Below are 18,105 nucleotides of genomic sequence, written 5' to 3' on the forward strand. Positions count from 1 at the left end.
TAATGACTATAAAGACTTGCATTAAAGCAGCCACTCACATCCCCTTTCTTCCGATGAAGGGATCGGATATCAAACAGCCAAGGAGTCAGGGGTCTATTTAATGACTGACACATAATACATTAGAGCTTTGGGCTAGATGTGGTTGATGTGGCCTACATGGATTTTAGCAAGGTTTTTGACAAAGTCAAACAAAGGCAGACTGGTTAAAAAAATAAAAGCCTATGGGATCCAGAGGAATGTAGAAAGCTGGATACAAAATTGGCTCAGTGGCAGGAAACAAAAGGTAATTGTTGATGGCTGTTTTTGCGACTGGAGGTTGTTTCCAATGGGGTTCCGCAGGGCTCAGTACTAGGTCCCCTGCTTTTTGTGGTATACATTAATGATTTGGACATAAATGTAGGACAAATGATCAAGAATTTTGCAAATGACCATGTGGTTGATAGTGAGAAGGATAGCTGTACACTGCAGGAAGATATCAATGGACTGGTCAGGTGGGCAGAGAGGTGGCAAATGGAATTTAACCCAGAGAAGTGTGAAGTGATACATTTAGGGAGGTTAAACAAGGCAAATGAATACACAATAAATGTGAGAATACTGAGAGGTGTAGAGGAAATGAGGGACCCTGGAGTGAATGTCCACAGATCCCCGAAGATAGCAGGACAGGTTGATAAGGTGGTTAAGAAGGCATATTGAATCCTTTCCTTTATTAGCCGAGGTATAGAATATAAGAGCAGGGAGGTTAACCTGGAGCTATATAAAACATTGGATAGGCTGAAACTTGAGTACTGTGTGCAGTTCTGGTCACCTCATTACAGAAAAGATGTAATTGCACTAGAGAGGGTACAGAGGAGATTTATGAGGATGTTGCCAGGACTGGAAAAATGCAGCTATGAGGAAAGATTGGATAGGCTGGGGTTGTTCTCCTTGGAACAGAAAAGGCTGAGGGGAGATTTGATTGAGATGTACAAAATTGTGAGGGGTCTGGATAGAGTGGATTGGAAGGGCCTATTTACCTTAGCAGAGAGGTCAGTGACTAGGGGCATAGATTTAAAGTGATTGGTGGAAGGATTAGAGGGGAGCGAGGTAAAGTTTTTCACCCAGAGGGTGGTGGGGATCTGGAACTCACTGCCTGAAAGGGTAGTAGAGGCAGAAAAGCTCATCTCATTTAAAAGGTGCCTGGATGTGCACCTAAAGTTCCGTAAGCTGCAGGGTTACGGACCAAATGATGGAAAGTGGGATTAGACTGGGTGGCTCGTTATAGTTTGGCTGGCGCAGACACGATGGGCCAAGTGACCTCTTTCTGTGCCATAAACCTTCTATGATTCTAGATATTTTGGGGAAGTGCAATTGCCACTCCAGAGATTGGAGCATATAACCCAGGATGACACTTCAGTGCAGTATTGAGGGAGTGTTGCACTGTCGGAGATGCCGTCTTTCGGATGAGATATTAAACTGAGGCCCCATCAGCCCTCACAAATGGACATTAAGGTGCTATTTTGAAGATGATCAGGGGAGTTCTCCTCGGTGTCCCGGCCAACATTTATCCCTCAACCAACATCACTGAAACAAAATAATTGTCACATTGCCGTTTGAGTAAGGTAGCTTGTTGTGGGTTAATTGGCTGCCATGCATCCTGTGTTACAGCAGTGAACTACACTTCAAAAGTACTTTATTGGCTGTAAAACACTTTGGGATGTCCTAAGATCATGAAAGGAACTGTATAAATGCAAGCTTTTTCTTTAATTGAACAAGATAGATAGATGATTGATAGATAGATAGATAGATAGATAGATAGATAGATAGATAGATAGAGGCATCTAAGAAATCTTCTATCAAATTAAACACAATACAAATAATCAGTGGCTCTAATAGATTACACCAGGTTATAATTCAGAGATATATCTTAATAGATAAAGAGACACTTACAGCAAATTCATTCTCAGGGTCCTTTGGCCCTCTTCTTATTGGTCGAGAGTAGCTGAACTTTGAAACATTATTAGCCTTGAAGAAGCTGATGGATGAAAGGAAGAAGAAACACGATAAGATGAAAGCAAGGGTGCTCTTGAAGATTCTGTGCAGAAACTGAATTGTCTTTCTTTAGTTTTATCATCACTTTTTTCTAGTGTGGTAGTGGCCGCTAACGGTTACTCAGCACTAATCAACACCACCACCTGCAAGTTCCCCTCCAAGTCACACACCATCCTGACTTGGAACTATATCACCGTTCCTTCACTGTTACTGGATCAAAATCCTGGAACTCCCTTCCTAACAGCACTGTGGGTGTACCTACCCCACATGGACTGCAGCGGTTCAAAAAGGCAGCTCAACACCACCTTCTCAAGGGCAATTAGGGATGGATAATAAATGCTGGCCTAGCCAGGATCGCCCACATCCCATGAACGCATAAAAAAAAAACATTGAGCAGGGGAGTGGAAGGATGAATGAGAGAGATGGGGGGAGGGGCTGCGGGGGAAATTCCCTTAGGAATTCTCCTGCTTCACCACCATTACTTTGGCAGATGCCCTGATTACGTGGAATGGGAGAACACAGAAGGTTCCCAAAAATAGCTCAATTTCAATCCCAGTTTATAACAAATTTTGTGCATTTTCACGGGTTACCTCTATTGTTTATTGATTCTCAGAATATGGGAAGGCTGGCATTAATGACCTATCCCTAGTGCTACAGCTGTTCGATACAACTGAATTTCGAGCCCGGCGCACTTCAGAGGGCAGTTAGGGGTCAATCACTTTAGTGCAAGACCAGAGTCACGTGTAGGCCCAGGCCACATAAGGATGACAAGTTTCCTTCCCTGAAGGGCATTATTGACCCAGTTGGGGTCCAACAGGTTCATGGTCACTTTACTGATGCCAGCTACCGATTTCCTGATTGTTTAGAAACCATAGAATCATAAGAAGTTTTAAGGCACAGAACGAGGCCACTTGGCCTATTGTGTCTGTGCCGGCCGAGAAACGATCCACCTATTCTAATCCCACCTTCCAGCATTTGGTCCGTAGCCCTGCAGATTATGGCACTTGAGGTGCATATCCAGACTCCTTTTGAATGGGTTGAGGGTCTCTGCCTCAACTACCCTTTCAGGCAATGAGTTCCAGACCCCCATCACCCTCTGGGTGAAAAAGTTTATCCTCATCTCCCCTCCAATTTTTCTACCAATCACTTTAAATCTATGCCCCCTCGTCACTGACCTCTCTGCTAAGGTAAATAGACCCTTCACCTCAACTCTATTTAGGCCCCTCAAAATTTTGTACATTTCAATCAGATCTCCCCTCAGCCTTCTCTGTTCCAAGGAGAACAACCCCAGCCTATCCAATCTTTCCCCATAGCTGCATTTTTCCAGTCCTAGCAACATCCTCGTAAATCTCCTCTGTACCCTCTCTAGTGCAATTGCATCCTTTCTGTAATGACGTGACCAGAACTGCACACAGTACACAAGCTGTGGCCTAACCAATGAGTTATACAGTTCCAGCATAACCTCCCTGCTCTTATGTTATGTTTTGTTAACTAAATTCAAACTCTGGATGGGATTTGAACTAAGCTGAGGAAGAAAGGGCTTCCCAGAGGAACACAGAAACCACGAACTGGATCCATTTCACAAAAATCACTGCACTGGGGGCTCATTTGCAACTTGAATTTCAAAGTCCCCACCAGACTGGGTTCTCCAGGTAAGAGTCTATTCTGGCTCCCATATCCCATTTCCAAGATCTTTGGGGTTTCAGTTTAAATATTCCCTCAAATTAGAAAATGCTGGCTGTCACTGGGATACAGCCCCATTAGGGTAGGCCTCGCCCGAATAGGCACTGTAATTATTTCTGTGCAACCAATTGTAGCAGGCAATGTACACATGCTGCGTGATCAGATGTCTTGGGTGCATGCAATTGATGGAGGCCGACACCCAGAAAGGTAAAAAGTTCTCTCATCTAACATGGAGCCAGGAAGAGCAGGGCCTCCACCCGATGCCACGCTACAACAGCAAGACACTGCCAGCCCTGGAAAGGGTCCGCGCGGTGACTGCCTGCACTCTTGCAGCCTTTCACCACTGGTGGGCATTGCAGGGAATGGAGTGTTTGATGTACACTGGGAGTGTCATTGGCATTTTACGTTACGTTTCATTTCCTTTTACTTTTACAGTTATCTTTATTAGTTCAGCCCCTTAAAAAAGGGAATTGAGGGCGGCAGGAACCACATTTAAAACATGGCTCTCAGTTGTTGATGACACTGGAGCAACCCAGTGTTTCCTTATCAGTCTGAACACAAAGGTGCAAAGACCTTGCTCAATTTTCCATTTTTGGTCCTGCGTTTCCTTCCTATTTCTGACCACTCCCAAGAGATTACATGGCTGCATGGGGAGGAGGGCATGGGGAGGAGGGGGGCACAAGGTGTAGGAAGTGTCTAGTCGTGATGCTTCAGGCAACATGAGTGTGGACACATGGAGTCTCGATAAACCGGCTGGTCTTACCCGGCCAGTCATTTTCATGTGTAGCACTTAGCAACCCGTCAGCCGCAGTGAAGAACTTACCCCACAATCTGCTCTGGAACATTCTTGTTGTGAAATTGTGGCTGTTCGGTCAGGATCGGCTGCACAGTGAAGCACTGAATGACTGTGAGTTGCAGTAAAGGAAGAGAACACTAGGGGGCATCATTGTTGTAGTGAAATGGAAGAAGGTAAATTTGAAAGGGTGAAAATCCCAATTGCGAAGCGAGATGGATGAGAAGAGGGCTTTCAGCCTGTCCCAGCTCTAGTACCTAAGGTAAAGCAGGTCTGCTCATGTGTCAGCGCGGTTTGGTGGGTAGCACTCTGTCCTCTGAGTCAGAAGGTTGCGGGTTTAAGATCTGTCTAGAGACTTGAGGAAATCCTCCATGCTGGCCCTCCAGTGCAGTACTGAGGAAGTGCTGCACTGTCAGAGGTGCCGTCCTTCAGATAAGGCAGTAAACTGAGGCCCCATCTACCCTCTTGGATGTATGAAAAAAAAACCATGGCACTGTACTGAAGAAAAGTAGTGGCGTTCTACCCAGTATCCTGGCCAATATCTATCCCTTAATCGACATCACTAAAACAGATTATCTGGTCATTATCACATTGCTGTGTGTGGGAGCTTGCTGTGTGCAAATTGGCTGCCATGTTTCCCACATTACAATAGTGACTACACCTCATAAGTACTTAGTTGGCTATAACCCGCTTTGGGACATCTTGAGGGTGTAAAAGCTGCTCTATGAACACAAGTCTTTCTTTCAATTAGCAGGTTGGAGATTGGGAGCTTCACACTGAGCTCCTCTTGATTGAAACCCTCCTGCTCATGGTGTTAAAGAGACTCAGCAGTAAGTTTACAAAGTGCTCTTCAATTCTAGTGAATACCTTGGGCACCTGTTAAACCTGTCCTGACTGGAGTTATACTGCCCGACTGGCATGTGTTGGCATTCGCACGGTAGTCTTGCACTGATTGGCTTTAGTGCGCTAACACTCAGAGGAGGACGTGACTCACTCCTGTGTTTGTCCTGATCGGCAGTGAAATCCCTTTGTGCCAATGCAAAAATGACAGTACAGTTGCAGCTCAACTCTGCCCTGGTTGCATCTAACTATAATCTGAACTCCCCATGGCACCAATCCTTCTCGAGGTTAAAATGCCAAAACGAAGGTAACTATTGCCAACTGCAAGTACCTGCAGTCTCCCAAAGTATATTGTACACACCGATTTACTCCGAATTGTAGGATTCTAATTGTGGCGACCATTTTGCAAATAGCAAGATGCCCCAATCAGAAACAGGATGAGTTATAGCATCATAATGGCACAGAAGGAGGCCATTCGGCCCATCGAGTCCATTCTGGAATGGACAGCTAATTTGTTTTGGCTGTGTTAATTGAGGAAGGAATATTGCCAGAACATCAGGAGAACTATCCAATCCTTGAAATAGTGCCATGGAATCTTTTAGGCCCAGCTGAGAGGGAAAACAGGGCCTCAGTCTAGCATCCCATCCAAAAGTCAGCACTGCTGACAGTGCAGCACTCACACAGTATTGTATTAGCCTAGATGTTACGCTGAAGTCCCTGAAATGAGACTTGAACACACAATTTTCTGACTCAGAGTGCGACTACTGGGCCACAGATGACACTTAGAACTGGGTTCTGTTAAGAAATATACTGGACTCCATTCCATTGCCAATTCTAATTTTGGGTAAAACACTATTATTTTCCTTTGGAGGGCAGACAATTCTTTTAATTCCCAGGATGAGGGAATTGTCCTCTGTGGACAGATTGTGTAGACTAGGTCTATATTCACCAGAGTTTGGAAGAATGAAAGATGATCGCATTGAGGTATATAAAATTCTTGAGGGGTTTGTCATGGTAGATGGTGGGAAGATGTTCCCCCGGCTGGGAAATCTAGAATTAGGGGTCACAGTCTCAGAATAAGGGGTCAGCCATTTCGGGCTAAGACGAGGAGTGACTTCTTCACTCAAAGGGTCAGAACGATCACAGACCTGAAACGTTAACTCTGTTTCTCTTTCCACAGATGCTGAGTATTTCCAGCATTTTCTATTTTTTGTTTCAGATTTCCGGCATCCACAGTATTTTGCTTTTGTATTAGTGGGATTAATTGGATAGCTCTACCAAAAAGCCGACGCAGGCTTAATGGCCTCCTTTTGCGCTGTATCATTTTATGATTCAATATGGACTTCCGGAAGGCCATTTGATTCCTGGCACAGAATTGGAGGTAATCATTTGGCTTGAGTTCGGAATTAGCTGGAAGATAGAAGACAGGGAGTGGGGACAAAGGATATATACTCAAATTGGGGCTATGTGACAAGTGGTATTCCTCAGATATCTATTCTGGGTCGCAACTTTGTACAATCTTGAGTTGAGCTGCAACTGTACTGTCATTAGGAGAGACAGGAAGTTACAGAGGGATATGGACAGATTAAGTGAGTGAGCAAAAACAGATAGAGTTTAACGTGGACAAGTGCGAAGGTCATCCGCTTTGGACCTAAGAAAGATAAATCAAATAATTTTCCAAGTGGTGAGAAACTGGGATCGCGGAGCAAAGGGATTTGAGAGTCTAAGCACACCAAACTTTTAAAGCCGGTAGACTTGATTTTTCTGCATGAATCCCAGACAGTTACTCCCTGCCCATTTGCACCATCCCCCACCACCGGCTCTCCATGCACATCTACTCATCTGAATGCCTCAGCTGAAAGGATACATTGTCCGGGAGAGTTCTTGATCTCATCTCCAGGGGGCGATGTCGTCTTCATCAGCTCTGCATTTGGAAACTGCGTCAGGAGCATCTGTTCAAAATCCTCCCGGCGTTCATACTCCTTCCCCCGATGAATGAAGACCTTGTTCTAAAAGGGCAAGAGAAGCAGACGGTGTGCGGTTAGGTGGGATGAAGAAACAAAAAACAAAAACAGATTGCATTTATATAGAGCCATTAATGTACATTATAACTTGTATATTGTCCCTGTGACACTCCTGAGATCAGGTTAGCAAAACACAAGTGAGACTTGAAACTCTCTGAGAAGAGCCGCAAGACTAATCTGCAGGGTCAGAAATATGGTCTGTGTTGACATTTACCCTTCACACAAGCAAGTAGTTCCAAACCCATTTGCTATCCCTGTTACATAGAATTACATAGAAACTACAACACAGCAATAGGCCATTTGGCCCACCTGCTCTATGCTGGTGTTTATGCTCCACACGAGCCTCCTCCTACTGATCACCTCTTGCGACCTGCATCCATATGCCTCTTATTACCTACTCCCTCACCTATACATCAGGCCATTTTTTCAATGCATTGATCATAGGCTCATAGGAAATAGGAGCAGGAGTAGGCCATTCGGCCCGTCAAGACTGCTCCACGATTCAAACAGATCATGGCTGATCATCTACCTCTATGCCATTTCCCCCACTATGTCCATATCCCTTGATGTCATTCGTATCTGTTTTAATGGTTCCATGTGGCAGCAAGCTCCGCATTCTCACCACATTCTGTGTCAGGAAAATCCTCAACTCTTCACTTAGTCGGTCGCTGATTATCATATTAATGCTGCCTTGCTCTGGACTCATACACAAGTGGAAAAAAATTTCTCCGTGTCCACCCTATTAAACCCCACCATAATTCTGAAGGATTTTATGAGGTCTTCTCTTAGTCTCTTATCCTGAGCAAAGAGCCCCAGCCTGCTCAATCTTTCCTGAGCTCATTACGTCCCGTTCCGCTGATTAGATCTTCATTTTTTTTCATTCCCAGATCCCCTCATCCCCTGTTCCTTCATCCACCCCTCCAATGCAACCTGGAATGTTGACATTAGTTTCCGCCTCAAGCACTAGCCCTGGAGTGTTTGCTCACCTTCACGGACAGCAATTTCCCAGAACTCAACCCAGTAAAGTTGTTTGACAATCTCTATAAGTGGGCGACACAGGATCAGATTAAGAAGGGGTGAAGGTGCAGAGACAGGTTAGGTTGAAGGACCGGTGCACTGCATTCAGTTATGGGCACCGAACCGCAGGATATATTTGAGAAAAAACTGACAGTTATGCTCTCCCTTTCACGACCTCGGGACTTCCCAAAGCTTTACAGCTAAAAATGCCTTTGAAGTGTGGTCACCCCTATAATGTGGGAAACATAACAGCCAATTTGCACACAGCAAGGTCACACATATTGCCATGTGACAATCCCAGAGAATCTATTTTAATGATGTTAGTTGTGGGCTAAATATTGCAGAGAGCACTGGGGAGAACACTAACAAAAGCAAAAAAACTGCGGATGCTGGAAATCTGAAATAAAAACAAGAAATGCTGGAAATACTCAGCAGGTCAGGCAGCATCGGTGGAGAGAGAAATGTTTTCATTAACTCTGTTTCCCTGCTCTTCTGTGAATAGTGCTCGAAGATCAATTATATTCACATGAGAGGACAGACCGGGTTTTGGTTTAACTAAAAGATGGCACCTCCTTCTGTAGGATGATGAAATATGATGGGTGTTGAAGAGTGCGGTAGTGGGTGACAGACAGGAGGCGGATATTTGGAAATCCCGGGAACACAGAGGCTCTTCTGTTAAATTCCGTTTTCCACTCACAGCTGGCCAGACTGACAAGTTGGCTGGGTGCTTGGAAAGGGGTGCGAGGAAGTCAGTGTCAGCCTGTGGCAATCGGAAACGATTGGGGGGAGGGGGGGGGGGTGAGAATGGTGGGGTGGGGGGTGAGGAGAGTGGGTGAAGCCTGACAGTGAAGAGGGAGTGAGGGGGTTGAAGATTCGAAGAGTTGGACGGGGGTGTCGGTTGCTGGCAGTAGTGAGGAGGCTCCACGGTTGGCAGAAGGTTTGCTTGGTGGACGAGGGGCAAGCACTCCTGCTTCTCCTGGCTTACAAATAGTGTTTAAAAAAAAGTACTTAGCCATGGAGGCGGCTACTCCCGTCTCCCTTTAGCTGCCGGATTTCCTGAGCCCGGATAAATATGGCCAGCTATCCTGATTTCAATAGAATGATAAACTGTCCTGTCTCTCGTAGAATCATAGAATGGTTACAGCACAATAAGGAGGCCATTTGGCCCATCAAGTTAGTGCTGGCTCTCTGCAAGAGTAATTTAGTTCATCCCATTCCCCTGCTCTTTCCCTGTACCTCTGCAAATTTTTCTCTTCAGGCGCTGATCCAAATCCCAATCTCGCGAGTGGGACACAGACATGCCACGCAACCCGCTGCTGTAAAAATGGCGGCAGACACTTAAGCGGTGGGTTGGCGTCACATTACATTGTTTTAAATTGTGAACCACCCCAAAATCTTCTCCCACTCGTCATGGGGGAGGTGTGGGGAGTACATATCGACCCCAAAGTACAGAATACAGGGTTCAAAGTTTGACTGGGTACCATAGTGGGAGAATTCGGGTGTTACAGAGACGAGATTCAATGGGCTGAGGTCAGTTCTCATACTTGAGTTTTCTCAGCTTTTTTATGAATTTGCTGGTAAATCTCCTGAGTTGCCTGTCATTAAATATCGTTTGATTCCTTCATCACTTAAGCGCTATACATGCATGTATCAACCTTTTCATTTGCCCAACAGCTTATTACGAGAGAAAAGAAAATCACAGATCAGCTTCTTTTCTTTTCAAACTCCTGGATCAAGTCTGGGGATTAATGCCTGGGTTTTTGTACATTCAGGGGACTGATACTATCAGAAAAATATCATTACTCAAAGATAGCGCTTGAAAAATCCATTAACAACCTGATGTTTCATTTGAATTTAAATATACCTCTCCATTTTTCTTATTTCCAAAAGAACCTGAGATGTTTGTTTGACGACAGTCTCAATCCATCTCCGAAGCTCATTTATATTCAGTCCGAACAGCTACTGCAGTTTTTTGTCTTCCATTATTGTTTTCCCTTGACAATCTGTTTCTCATTTCTTCATTCTCCCACCCCACCTCATTGCAGCTCCCACCACCAACACACATTCTCTCTTTAAGACACTGAGACCAGACATCAAAGATTCAGTGTGCCCCTTCCCTATCCCCACCTGCTACCTTATTCAAAGAATAGGATCATAAAATAGTACAACACAGAAGGGGGCCATTCAGCCCATTGAGTCTGTGCCAGCTCTTTTGAAGAGAAATCCAGTTAGTCCCAATCCTCTGCTATTTCCCCATATTCCTGCAATTTTTTTTTTGCTTCAAGTATTTATCCAAACTGCTCTTGCAGGCTATGATTGAATCTGTATCCACCAACAGGCAGATCAAGTTGAATTTTTTGAGGAGTTAATAAGGAGAAGTTGATGAGGGTAGTGCATTTGATGTAGTCTACAAGGATTTCACAAGTCCCATGTGGCAGACTGGTCATGAAAATAAAAGCCCATGGGATCTAAGGCAAAGTGGCAAGTTGGATCCAAAATTGGCTCAGAGGCAGGAAGAAAAAGGTATTTTGTGACTGGAAGGCTGTTTCCACTTGGGTTCCGCAGGGCTCAGTACTGGGTCCCTTGCTTTTTGTGGTTTATATCAATGGTTTAGAATTAAATGTAAGGCGTATGATTGAGAAGTTTGCAGCTGTTAGGAAAATTGACTCTGTGGTTGAAGGCGAGGAAGAAAGCTGTAACCAGCAGGAAGGTAACAGTGGTCAGGTAGGCAGAAAAGTGGCAAATGGAATTCAGTTTGGAGAAGTGTGAGGCAATGCATTTGGGGAAGGCAAACAAGGCAAGGGAATGCACAATAAATGGTTGGATTCTGACAGGGAGACCTTGGAGTGCATGTCCACAGATCCCTGAATGTGTCTGGACATGTAGATAACGTGGTCAAGAAGGCCTTTGGGATACTTGCCTTTATTAGCTGAGGCCGAAAGCATGAGCAGAGAGGTTATGCTAGAACTGTACAAAATATTAATTAGACCACAACTAGAGTGCTGCATACAGTTCTGGTCACTGCATTACAATAAGGAAATGTTCACACTAGAGAGGGTACAGAGACAATTTACGAGGATGTTGCTAGGAATGGAGAATTTTAGTCACGAGGAAAGATTGCACAGGCTGGGATTGTTTTCTTTGGACCAGAGGAGGCCGAGGAGAGATTTAACTGAGGTGTACAAAATTATGAGGGGCCAAGATAGACTGGATAGGAAGCATCTGCTTCCATTAGCAGAAAGTTCAATAACCAGGGGCATAGATTTAAAGCAGAATGATTAGAGGGGAGTTGAGGGGTAATTTTTTAACCCAAAGGGTGATGAGGGACTGAACCTACTGCCTGAAAGAGTGATAGAGGTAGAAAGCCTTATTGCATTTAAAAAACAGTCGGATAAGCACTTGAGCTGCCATAACCTACACGTTACAAGAGCTGGAAGGTGGGATTAGACTGGGTAGCTCTTTGTAGGTTAGCACGGACATGATGGGCCGATTGGCCTCTTTCTGTGCTGTAAATCTTTCAATGTTTCTATTTTTCTCCTGGTGTCCTGGCTAACATTCCTCCCTCACCTACACCACCAATAAAGCTGGTTAACCGGCCATTTATCTGATTGCTGTTCGTGGGACCTTGCTGTGTGCAAATGGTTACCGAAACAACATTCATTAGTTTTTACTGCATTACATGATTCAATGTGAAATGCTTTGGGACAATCAAAACAGATGTTGTAAGGCTCTATATAAATGTAGTTGCTTCCAATGATGGTATCTATTAGCACAGGTCAACTCAGAAGCTGCTGCAGCTTGACATATGCAACTTGTCCTGGTGCCATTTTTTGATTTATAGATGCAAATCCACATCCATCCACCCTGCAGTGTCACATTTTTGTTATTCGGTGTTGGGATGTGGGCATCACTGGCAAGGCCAACATTTATTGCCCATCCCTAATTGCCCTTGAGAAGGTGGTGGTGAGCTGCCTTCTTGAATCGCTGCAGTCTGTGTGGGGTAGGTACACCCACAGTGTTGTTAGGAAGGGAGTTCCAGGATTTTGACCCAGCGACAGTGAAGGGACGACGATATAGTTCAAAGTCAGCATGGTGTGTGACTTGGAGGGGAACTTGCAGGTGGTGGCGTTCCCATGCATCTGCTGCCCTTGCCCTTCTAGGTAGAAGAGGCCACGGGTTTGGAAGGTGCTGTCTAAGAAGCCTTGGTGTGTTGCTGCAGTGCATCTTGTAGATGGTACACACTGCTGCCACGGTGCATCAGTGGTGGAGGGAGTGAACTTTTAACGTGGTAGATGGGGTGCTGATCAAGTGGGCTGCTTTGTCCTTGATGGTGTTGTGCTTCTTAAGTGTTGTTGGAGCTGCACTCATCCAGGCAAGTGGAGAATATGCCATCACACTCCTCCTTTGTGCCTTGTAGATGGTGGACAGGCTTTTATGGAGTCAGGAAGTGAGTTACTCACCACCTGCCTCTGACCTGCTTTTAGAGAGATACAGCACCAAAACAGGCCCTTCAGCCCAACAAGTCCACTCTGACCAGCAACCACCCATTTATACTAATTCTGCATTAATCCCATTTTCCCTCTCACATCCCCACCTTCCCTCAATTTTCCTACCACCTACCTACACTAGAGGAAATTTTTACAACGACCAATTTACCTATCAATCCGCAAGTCTTTGGCATGTGGGAGGAAACCAGAGCACCCAGAGGAAACCCACACGGTCACAGGGAGAACTTGCAAACTCCGCACAGACAGTACCCAGAACCAAACCCGGGTTGCTGGAGCTATGAGGCTGCAGTGCTAACCCCTGTGCCACTGTGCTGCCCTTGTATCCACAGCATTTATGTGACTGCTCCAGTTCAGTTTCTGGTTAATGGTAACCCCCAGGATGTTGATAGTGGGGGATTCAGTGATAGTAATGCTGTTGAATGTCAAGGAGAGACGGTTAGATTCTCTCTTGTTTGAGATGGTCATTGCCTGGCACTTATGTGGCACGAATGTTACTTGTCACTTGTCAGCCCAAGCCTGAATGTTGTCCAGGTCTTGCTGCGTGTGGACACGGACTGCTTCAGTATCTGAGGAGTTGCGAATAGTATTGAACACTGTTCAATCATCAGCGATCATCCCCACTTCTGACCTTATGTTGGAAGGAAAGTCATTGATGAAGCAGTTGAAGATGGTTGGGCCTGGGACACTACCCTGAGGAACTCCTGCAGCAAAGTCCTGGGACTGCGATAATTGGACTCCAACAACCACAACCATCTTCCTTTGTGCTAGGTAAGACTCCAAATGGTAGAGAGTTTTCCCCCGATTCCCGTTGACTTCAGTTTTGCTAGGACTCCTTGATGCCACACTCGATCAAATGCTGCCTTTATGTCAAGGGCAGTCACTCTCACCTCACCTCAGGAATTCAGCTCTTTTGTCCATGTCTGGGCTAAGGCTGTGATGATGTCTGCAGCCAAGTGACCCTGGCGGAACCCAAACTGAGCGCCAGTGAGCAGGTTGCTACTAATTAAGTGCTGTTTGATAGCACTGTTGATGACCCCTTCCCCCTCTTTGCTGCTGATCGAGAGCAGACTGATTGGTGGTAATTGGCTGGGTTGGTTTAGTCCCGCATTTTGTGGACAGGACATATCTGGGCATTTTTCCACATTGTCTGGTAGATGCCAGAGTTGTTGCTCTACTAAAACAGCTTAGCTAGGGGTTACAGATTGTGGTTGAATACAATTCTGCTGCTGATAAAAGCTCACAGCGCCTCATGGATGCCCAGTTTTGAGCTGCTAGATCTCTCTGAGTCTCTCCCATTTAGTATGTTGGCATTGACCAGTGGTTAGCACCGCAGCCTCACAGCTCCAGGGACCCGGGTTCGATTCTGGGTACTACCTGTGTGGAGTTTGCAAGTTCTCCCTGTGTCTGCGTGGGTTTTCCCCGGGTGCTCCGGTTTCCTCCCACAGCCAAAAGACTTGCAGGTGATAGGTAAATTGGCCGTTGTAAATTGCCCCTAGCGTAGGTAGGTGATAGGGAATATGGGATTACTGTAGGGTTAGTATAAATGGGTGGTTGTTGGTCGGCACAGACTCGGTGGGCCGAAGGGCCTGTTTCAGTGCTGTATCTCTAAATAAAAAAATAAATAAAAAAAATAGCTTTGTCACCACAAGGACTGTGTGGTAGTCACTCCTACCAATACTATCATGAACAGATGCATCTGCAACAGGTAGATTGGTGATGACAAGTTCAAGCAAGCTTTTCCCTTTTGGTTTTCTCACCACCTACCTGAGGCTAAATCTGGCAGTTATGTCCTTCAGGACTCGGCCAACAGTGGGGCTACCAAGCCACTTTTGGTGATGGACATTGAAGTCCCACACCCAGACTACATTCTGTTCCCTTGCTACCCTCAGTGCTTCTTCCAAGTGCTGTTCAACATGGAAGAGCACTTGTTCATCAGTTGAGGGAGGGGGGGTGGGGGGCGTAGGTGGCAATCAGCAGGAGGTTTCTTCGCCCATAGTTGACCTGATGCTATGAGACTTCAAGGAGTTGAGTACTCCTAGGGCCACTCCCTCCTCACCCACTGTGCAGGTTGCTACTGATTAAGTGCTGTTTGATAGCTAGGAGTTCTGTCTGGTGGATCTGTCCTGCTGAACATCCTGATGGTCATGGAGGACACTGTGACATTCCATGTAAGGTATGATTCTGTAAGTATGACTATATCAGGCTGTTGCTTGACTTGTCTTTGGGACAGCTCCCACAGTTCTGGCACAAATATGTAGATTTTAGTGAGGAGGACATTGAAGGGCAGGCTGTGCCTTAATCATTTCCGGTGGTCCAACCTGTTTTATTCTTATCTGACTTTTCTGCAGCAGATACAACTGGCTTGGCTTGCTGGGCCATTTAAGAGGGCAGTTTGAGAGTCAACCACAATGCTGTGAGCCTGGATTCACATGTCGACTAGGCTGGGTAAGGCTGACAGATTTCGTTCCCTGAGGGGTGTTAGTGAACCAGATGGCTTTTAACGACAATTCAGTAGTTTCATGGCCATTATTAATGAGTTGAGCATTTTATTCCAGATTAATTGAATCTGAATGTCCCCAGCTGCTGTGGTGGGATTTAATCTCGTGTCTCCAGAGCATTAGCTCGGGCCTTTGGTTTACTAGTCCAGCAACATTATCTCTACGCTACCATCCCCGTTCGCCAGCCAAGAACTCCCCCAATTGATAGGAGACCTTAAGTGGAACATTGTGATGCCACAAGAGACAAAAAAGCATAGTATCAGGGACAAATGTAGCCATGAAGCTATTGAATTATCTGAAAAACCCAACTGCGAATGCCTGTTAGGAAAGGAAACCTGCTGCTCTTGCCATGGCTGGGCTACATGTGATTCCAGTTCCAGGCTAACATGGTTGACTCCCCACTTCCCTCCGAAGTAACCTAGCTAGCCTCTCATTTGTATAAAGTTGGGCGAAGAACGAATGAGCAATAAATGGTACCCTTATCAGTAATACCCACACCTAGGTAACAAATAAAGACAAAGGTATATGGGGCTGATCTATTAAAAGAGTGGATTTGTTACATTGAGTAATTGATTGTTGTTCTAAGAGATTCTTATGTTTTATAAGCCCCTGACGGTTATGGAATGAGGCATTATAGAACCATAAAAAGTTACAACACAGAAGGAGGCCATTTTGCCTATTGTGTTTGTGCCAACCCTTTAGAATAGCAATCCAAAGCTAATCCCACTGCCCATTTTACTCCCCATAGCTCTGTATCTTTCTCTGCTGCAAATGTTGCTTCTAAAAAGATGCAATAGTCTCTGCTTCAACGATGCCCTGTCTCAACGCATTCCAAGCTTCAAAATCCTTTGCATTGAGCAATTTATTTGAACATCTTTCTTCACGCTCCTGGTTATATTGGTAACCCCTCATTACAGATTCCCCAATTAGGAGAAATAATCTTTCCCTATTCACTCTATGAAAACGCTTTGCAATTTAAAAACTAGATTCTTCGCTGCTCCAATGGAAACAGTCCAAGTATCTCATCTGTCCTCACAATTGTAATATCCCAACCCTAGCATCATCCTGCTGAATTCTGTGTTCTCTATAATTGCAATGGCCTTTGGGCCAGCTATATCTCAGTAGGTAACACTCTTGCTGCTGAATCAAAAGGTTGTGGGTTCACGATCAACTTAACAATTTAAATGTACAAATGAAATCTGATGCAGGCCTGAGGGAGCGCTGCACAGTTGGAGGTGCTGTCTTTTGAATGTGATGTTAAACTAAGATCCTATGACCCCATGGAACTATTTTAAAGAAGAGCAGGCGAGTTCTCCCAGGTGCCCTGGCCAATATTTATCCCTCAATCGACATCACAGATTATCTGTTCATTATCACATTGCTGTTTCTCAGATCTTTCTGTGTGCAAATTGGCTGCTGTGTTTCCTGCACTATGACAGTGACTACACTTCAAAAGTACTTCATTGGCTGTAAAGCGCTTTGGGATGCCCAGTGGTTATGAAAGACGCTATACAAATATGCCTTTTTTATATATAATGAGGTGCCCCAAAACAGCAGACAGCACATTAACTGTGGCCTAACAAATCATTTACCTATTTACATCATTTCTTCTTCAATCTTTCACCCGATGCTGCTATTTATAAAATGCAAAATACGGTTGGATTTTTTTATGGTTACATATAACTTGAATTCTATATTTGGACCCCCAGGTCTCTCTGTTCACCCTCACCTTTCAGTGTCTTTCTATTAACAATCCTCCCATTTCTTGTGTTTTCTCCCAAAATGTATCATTTCACATTTATCCACATTAAACTGCATCTGACAACCATTCTTCTAATTTGTCTGTTTCCCTGAAGTCTTTTATCATCTTCCTCACTGTTTACTAAACTCCTGATTATGCTGTCATCAGTAAATTTCAAGGCTGTTTCTCAAGCAACCAAGCAACAATCATCTAAAATATAACTGAGAATAAAAGTAGATTTAGGACTTCTAACCCTACTCCAGTCTCAGGAACACCCATTTACCCTAACTCTGTTTCCTCACCATCAACCAATGTTCCATTCCACCAACACACCATCCCCCACCATTACATTTCCTCTTACACTATATGCCCAAATCTTTATATCAAGCCTCTCCCAGCACTTCTTAATCAATGTCTTCTGAAAACCAAGGCACACCACAGCAATTGGCCACTTCAAAACAACTCTACAAATTTGCCAAACACTTACTTTTAACAAGTTCCGATGAAGGGTCACTGACCCGAAACGTTAACTCTGCTTCTCTTTTCACAGATGCTGCCAGACCTGCTGAGTGGTTCCAGCATTTCTTGTTTTTATTTCAGATTTCCAGCATCCGCAGTATTTTGCTTTTACTTTAAACACGTGTTTGATTAACTCTTGAATTTCTAACTGTTCACTAATGTGAACCATTAAGAATGTGGGACCATCTTTCTGTGCTGCTCATTTTTAGCTTATCTGTGGGAGAGTCTCAATGCTTCCATTCCCTTTAGCACCAAGCTATATATATTTTTGTCACAAGTGAAGCAACAGTGTAATTAGAAAGGAAAACACTATAAGTCACAATCATATATCATCAGTAACATTATTACCAGTTCTACAGTACATTAAAGGAATCAATGTTAATTGGTTTATATGATGAAACATAACTGTTCTGACATAGCTCTCACAATATAAGTTGGATAATTAATTACTTCG

At 44.6% G+C, this 18,105-nt stretch overlaps 1 protein-coding gene across 2 annotated transcripts in view; it reads right to left on the bottom strand.

Moving 5' to 3' along the window:
• Positions 1-18,105, bottom strand: part of LOC137368229 (dedicator of cytokinesis protein 2-like) — a 1,222,644-nt gene that overhangs the window by 46,094 nt on the left and 1,158,445 nt on the right. For both annotated transcript variants that reach the window (XM_068028710.1, XM_068028709.1), the window contains exons 41-43: positions 7,212-7,353; positions 4,535-4,616; positions 1,927-2,011 (exon numbers count right to left, since the gene is read on the bottom strand). In XM_068028710.1, the coding sequence (XP_067884811.1) occupies positions 1,927-2,011; positions 4,535-4,616; positions 7,212-7,353 (309 nt within the window). The remainder of the gene's footprint in view (positions 1-1,926; positions 2,012-4,534; positions 4,617-7,211; positions 7,354-18,105) is intronic.

Source organism: Heterodontus francisci, chromosome 1 (genome assembly GCF_036365525.1).
Source record: "Heterodontus francisci isolate sHetFra1 chromosome 1, sHetFra1.hap1, whole genome shotgun sequence".
Classification (NCBI taxonomy): Eukaryota; Metazoa; Chordata; class Chondrichthyes; order Heterodontiformes; family Heterodontidae; genus Heterodontus; species Heterodontus francisci.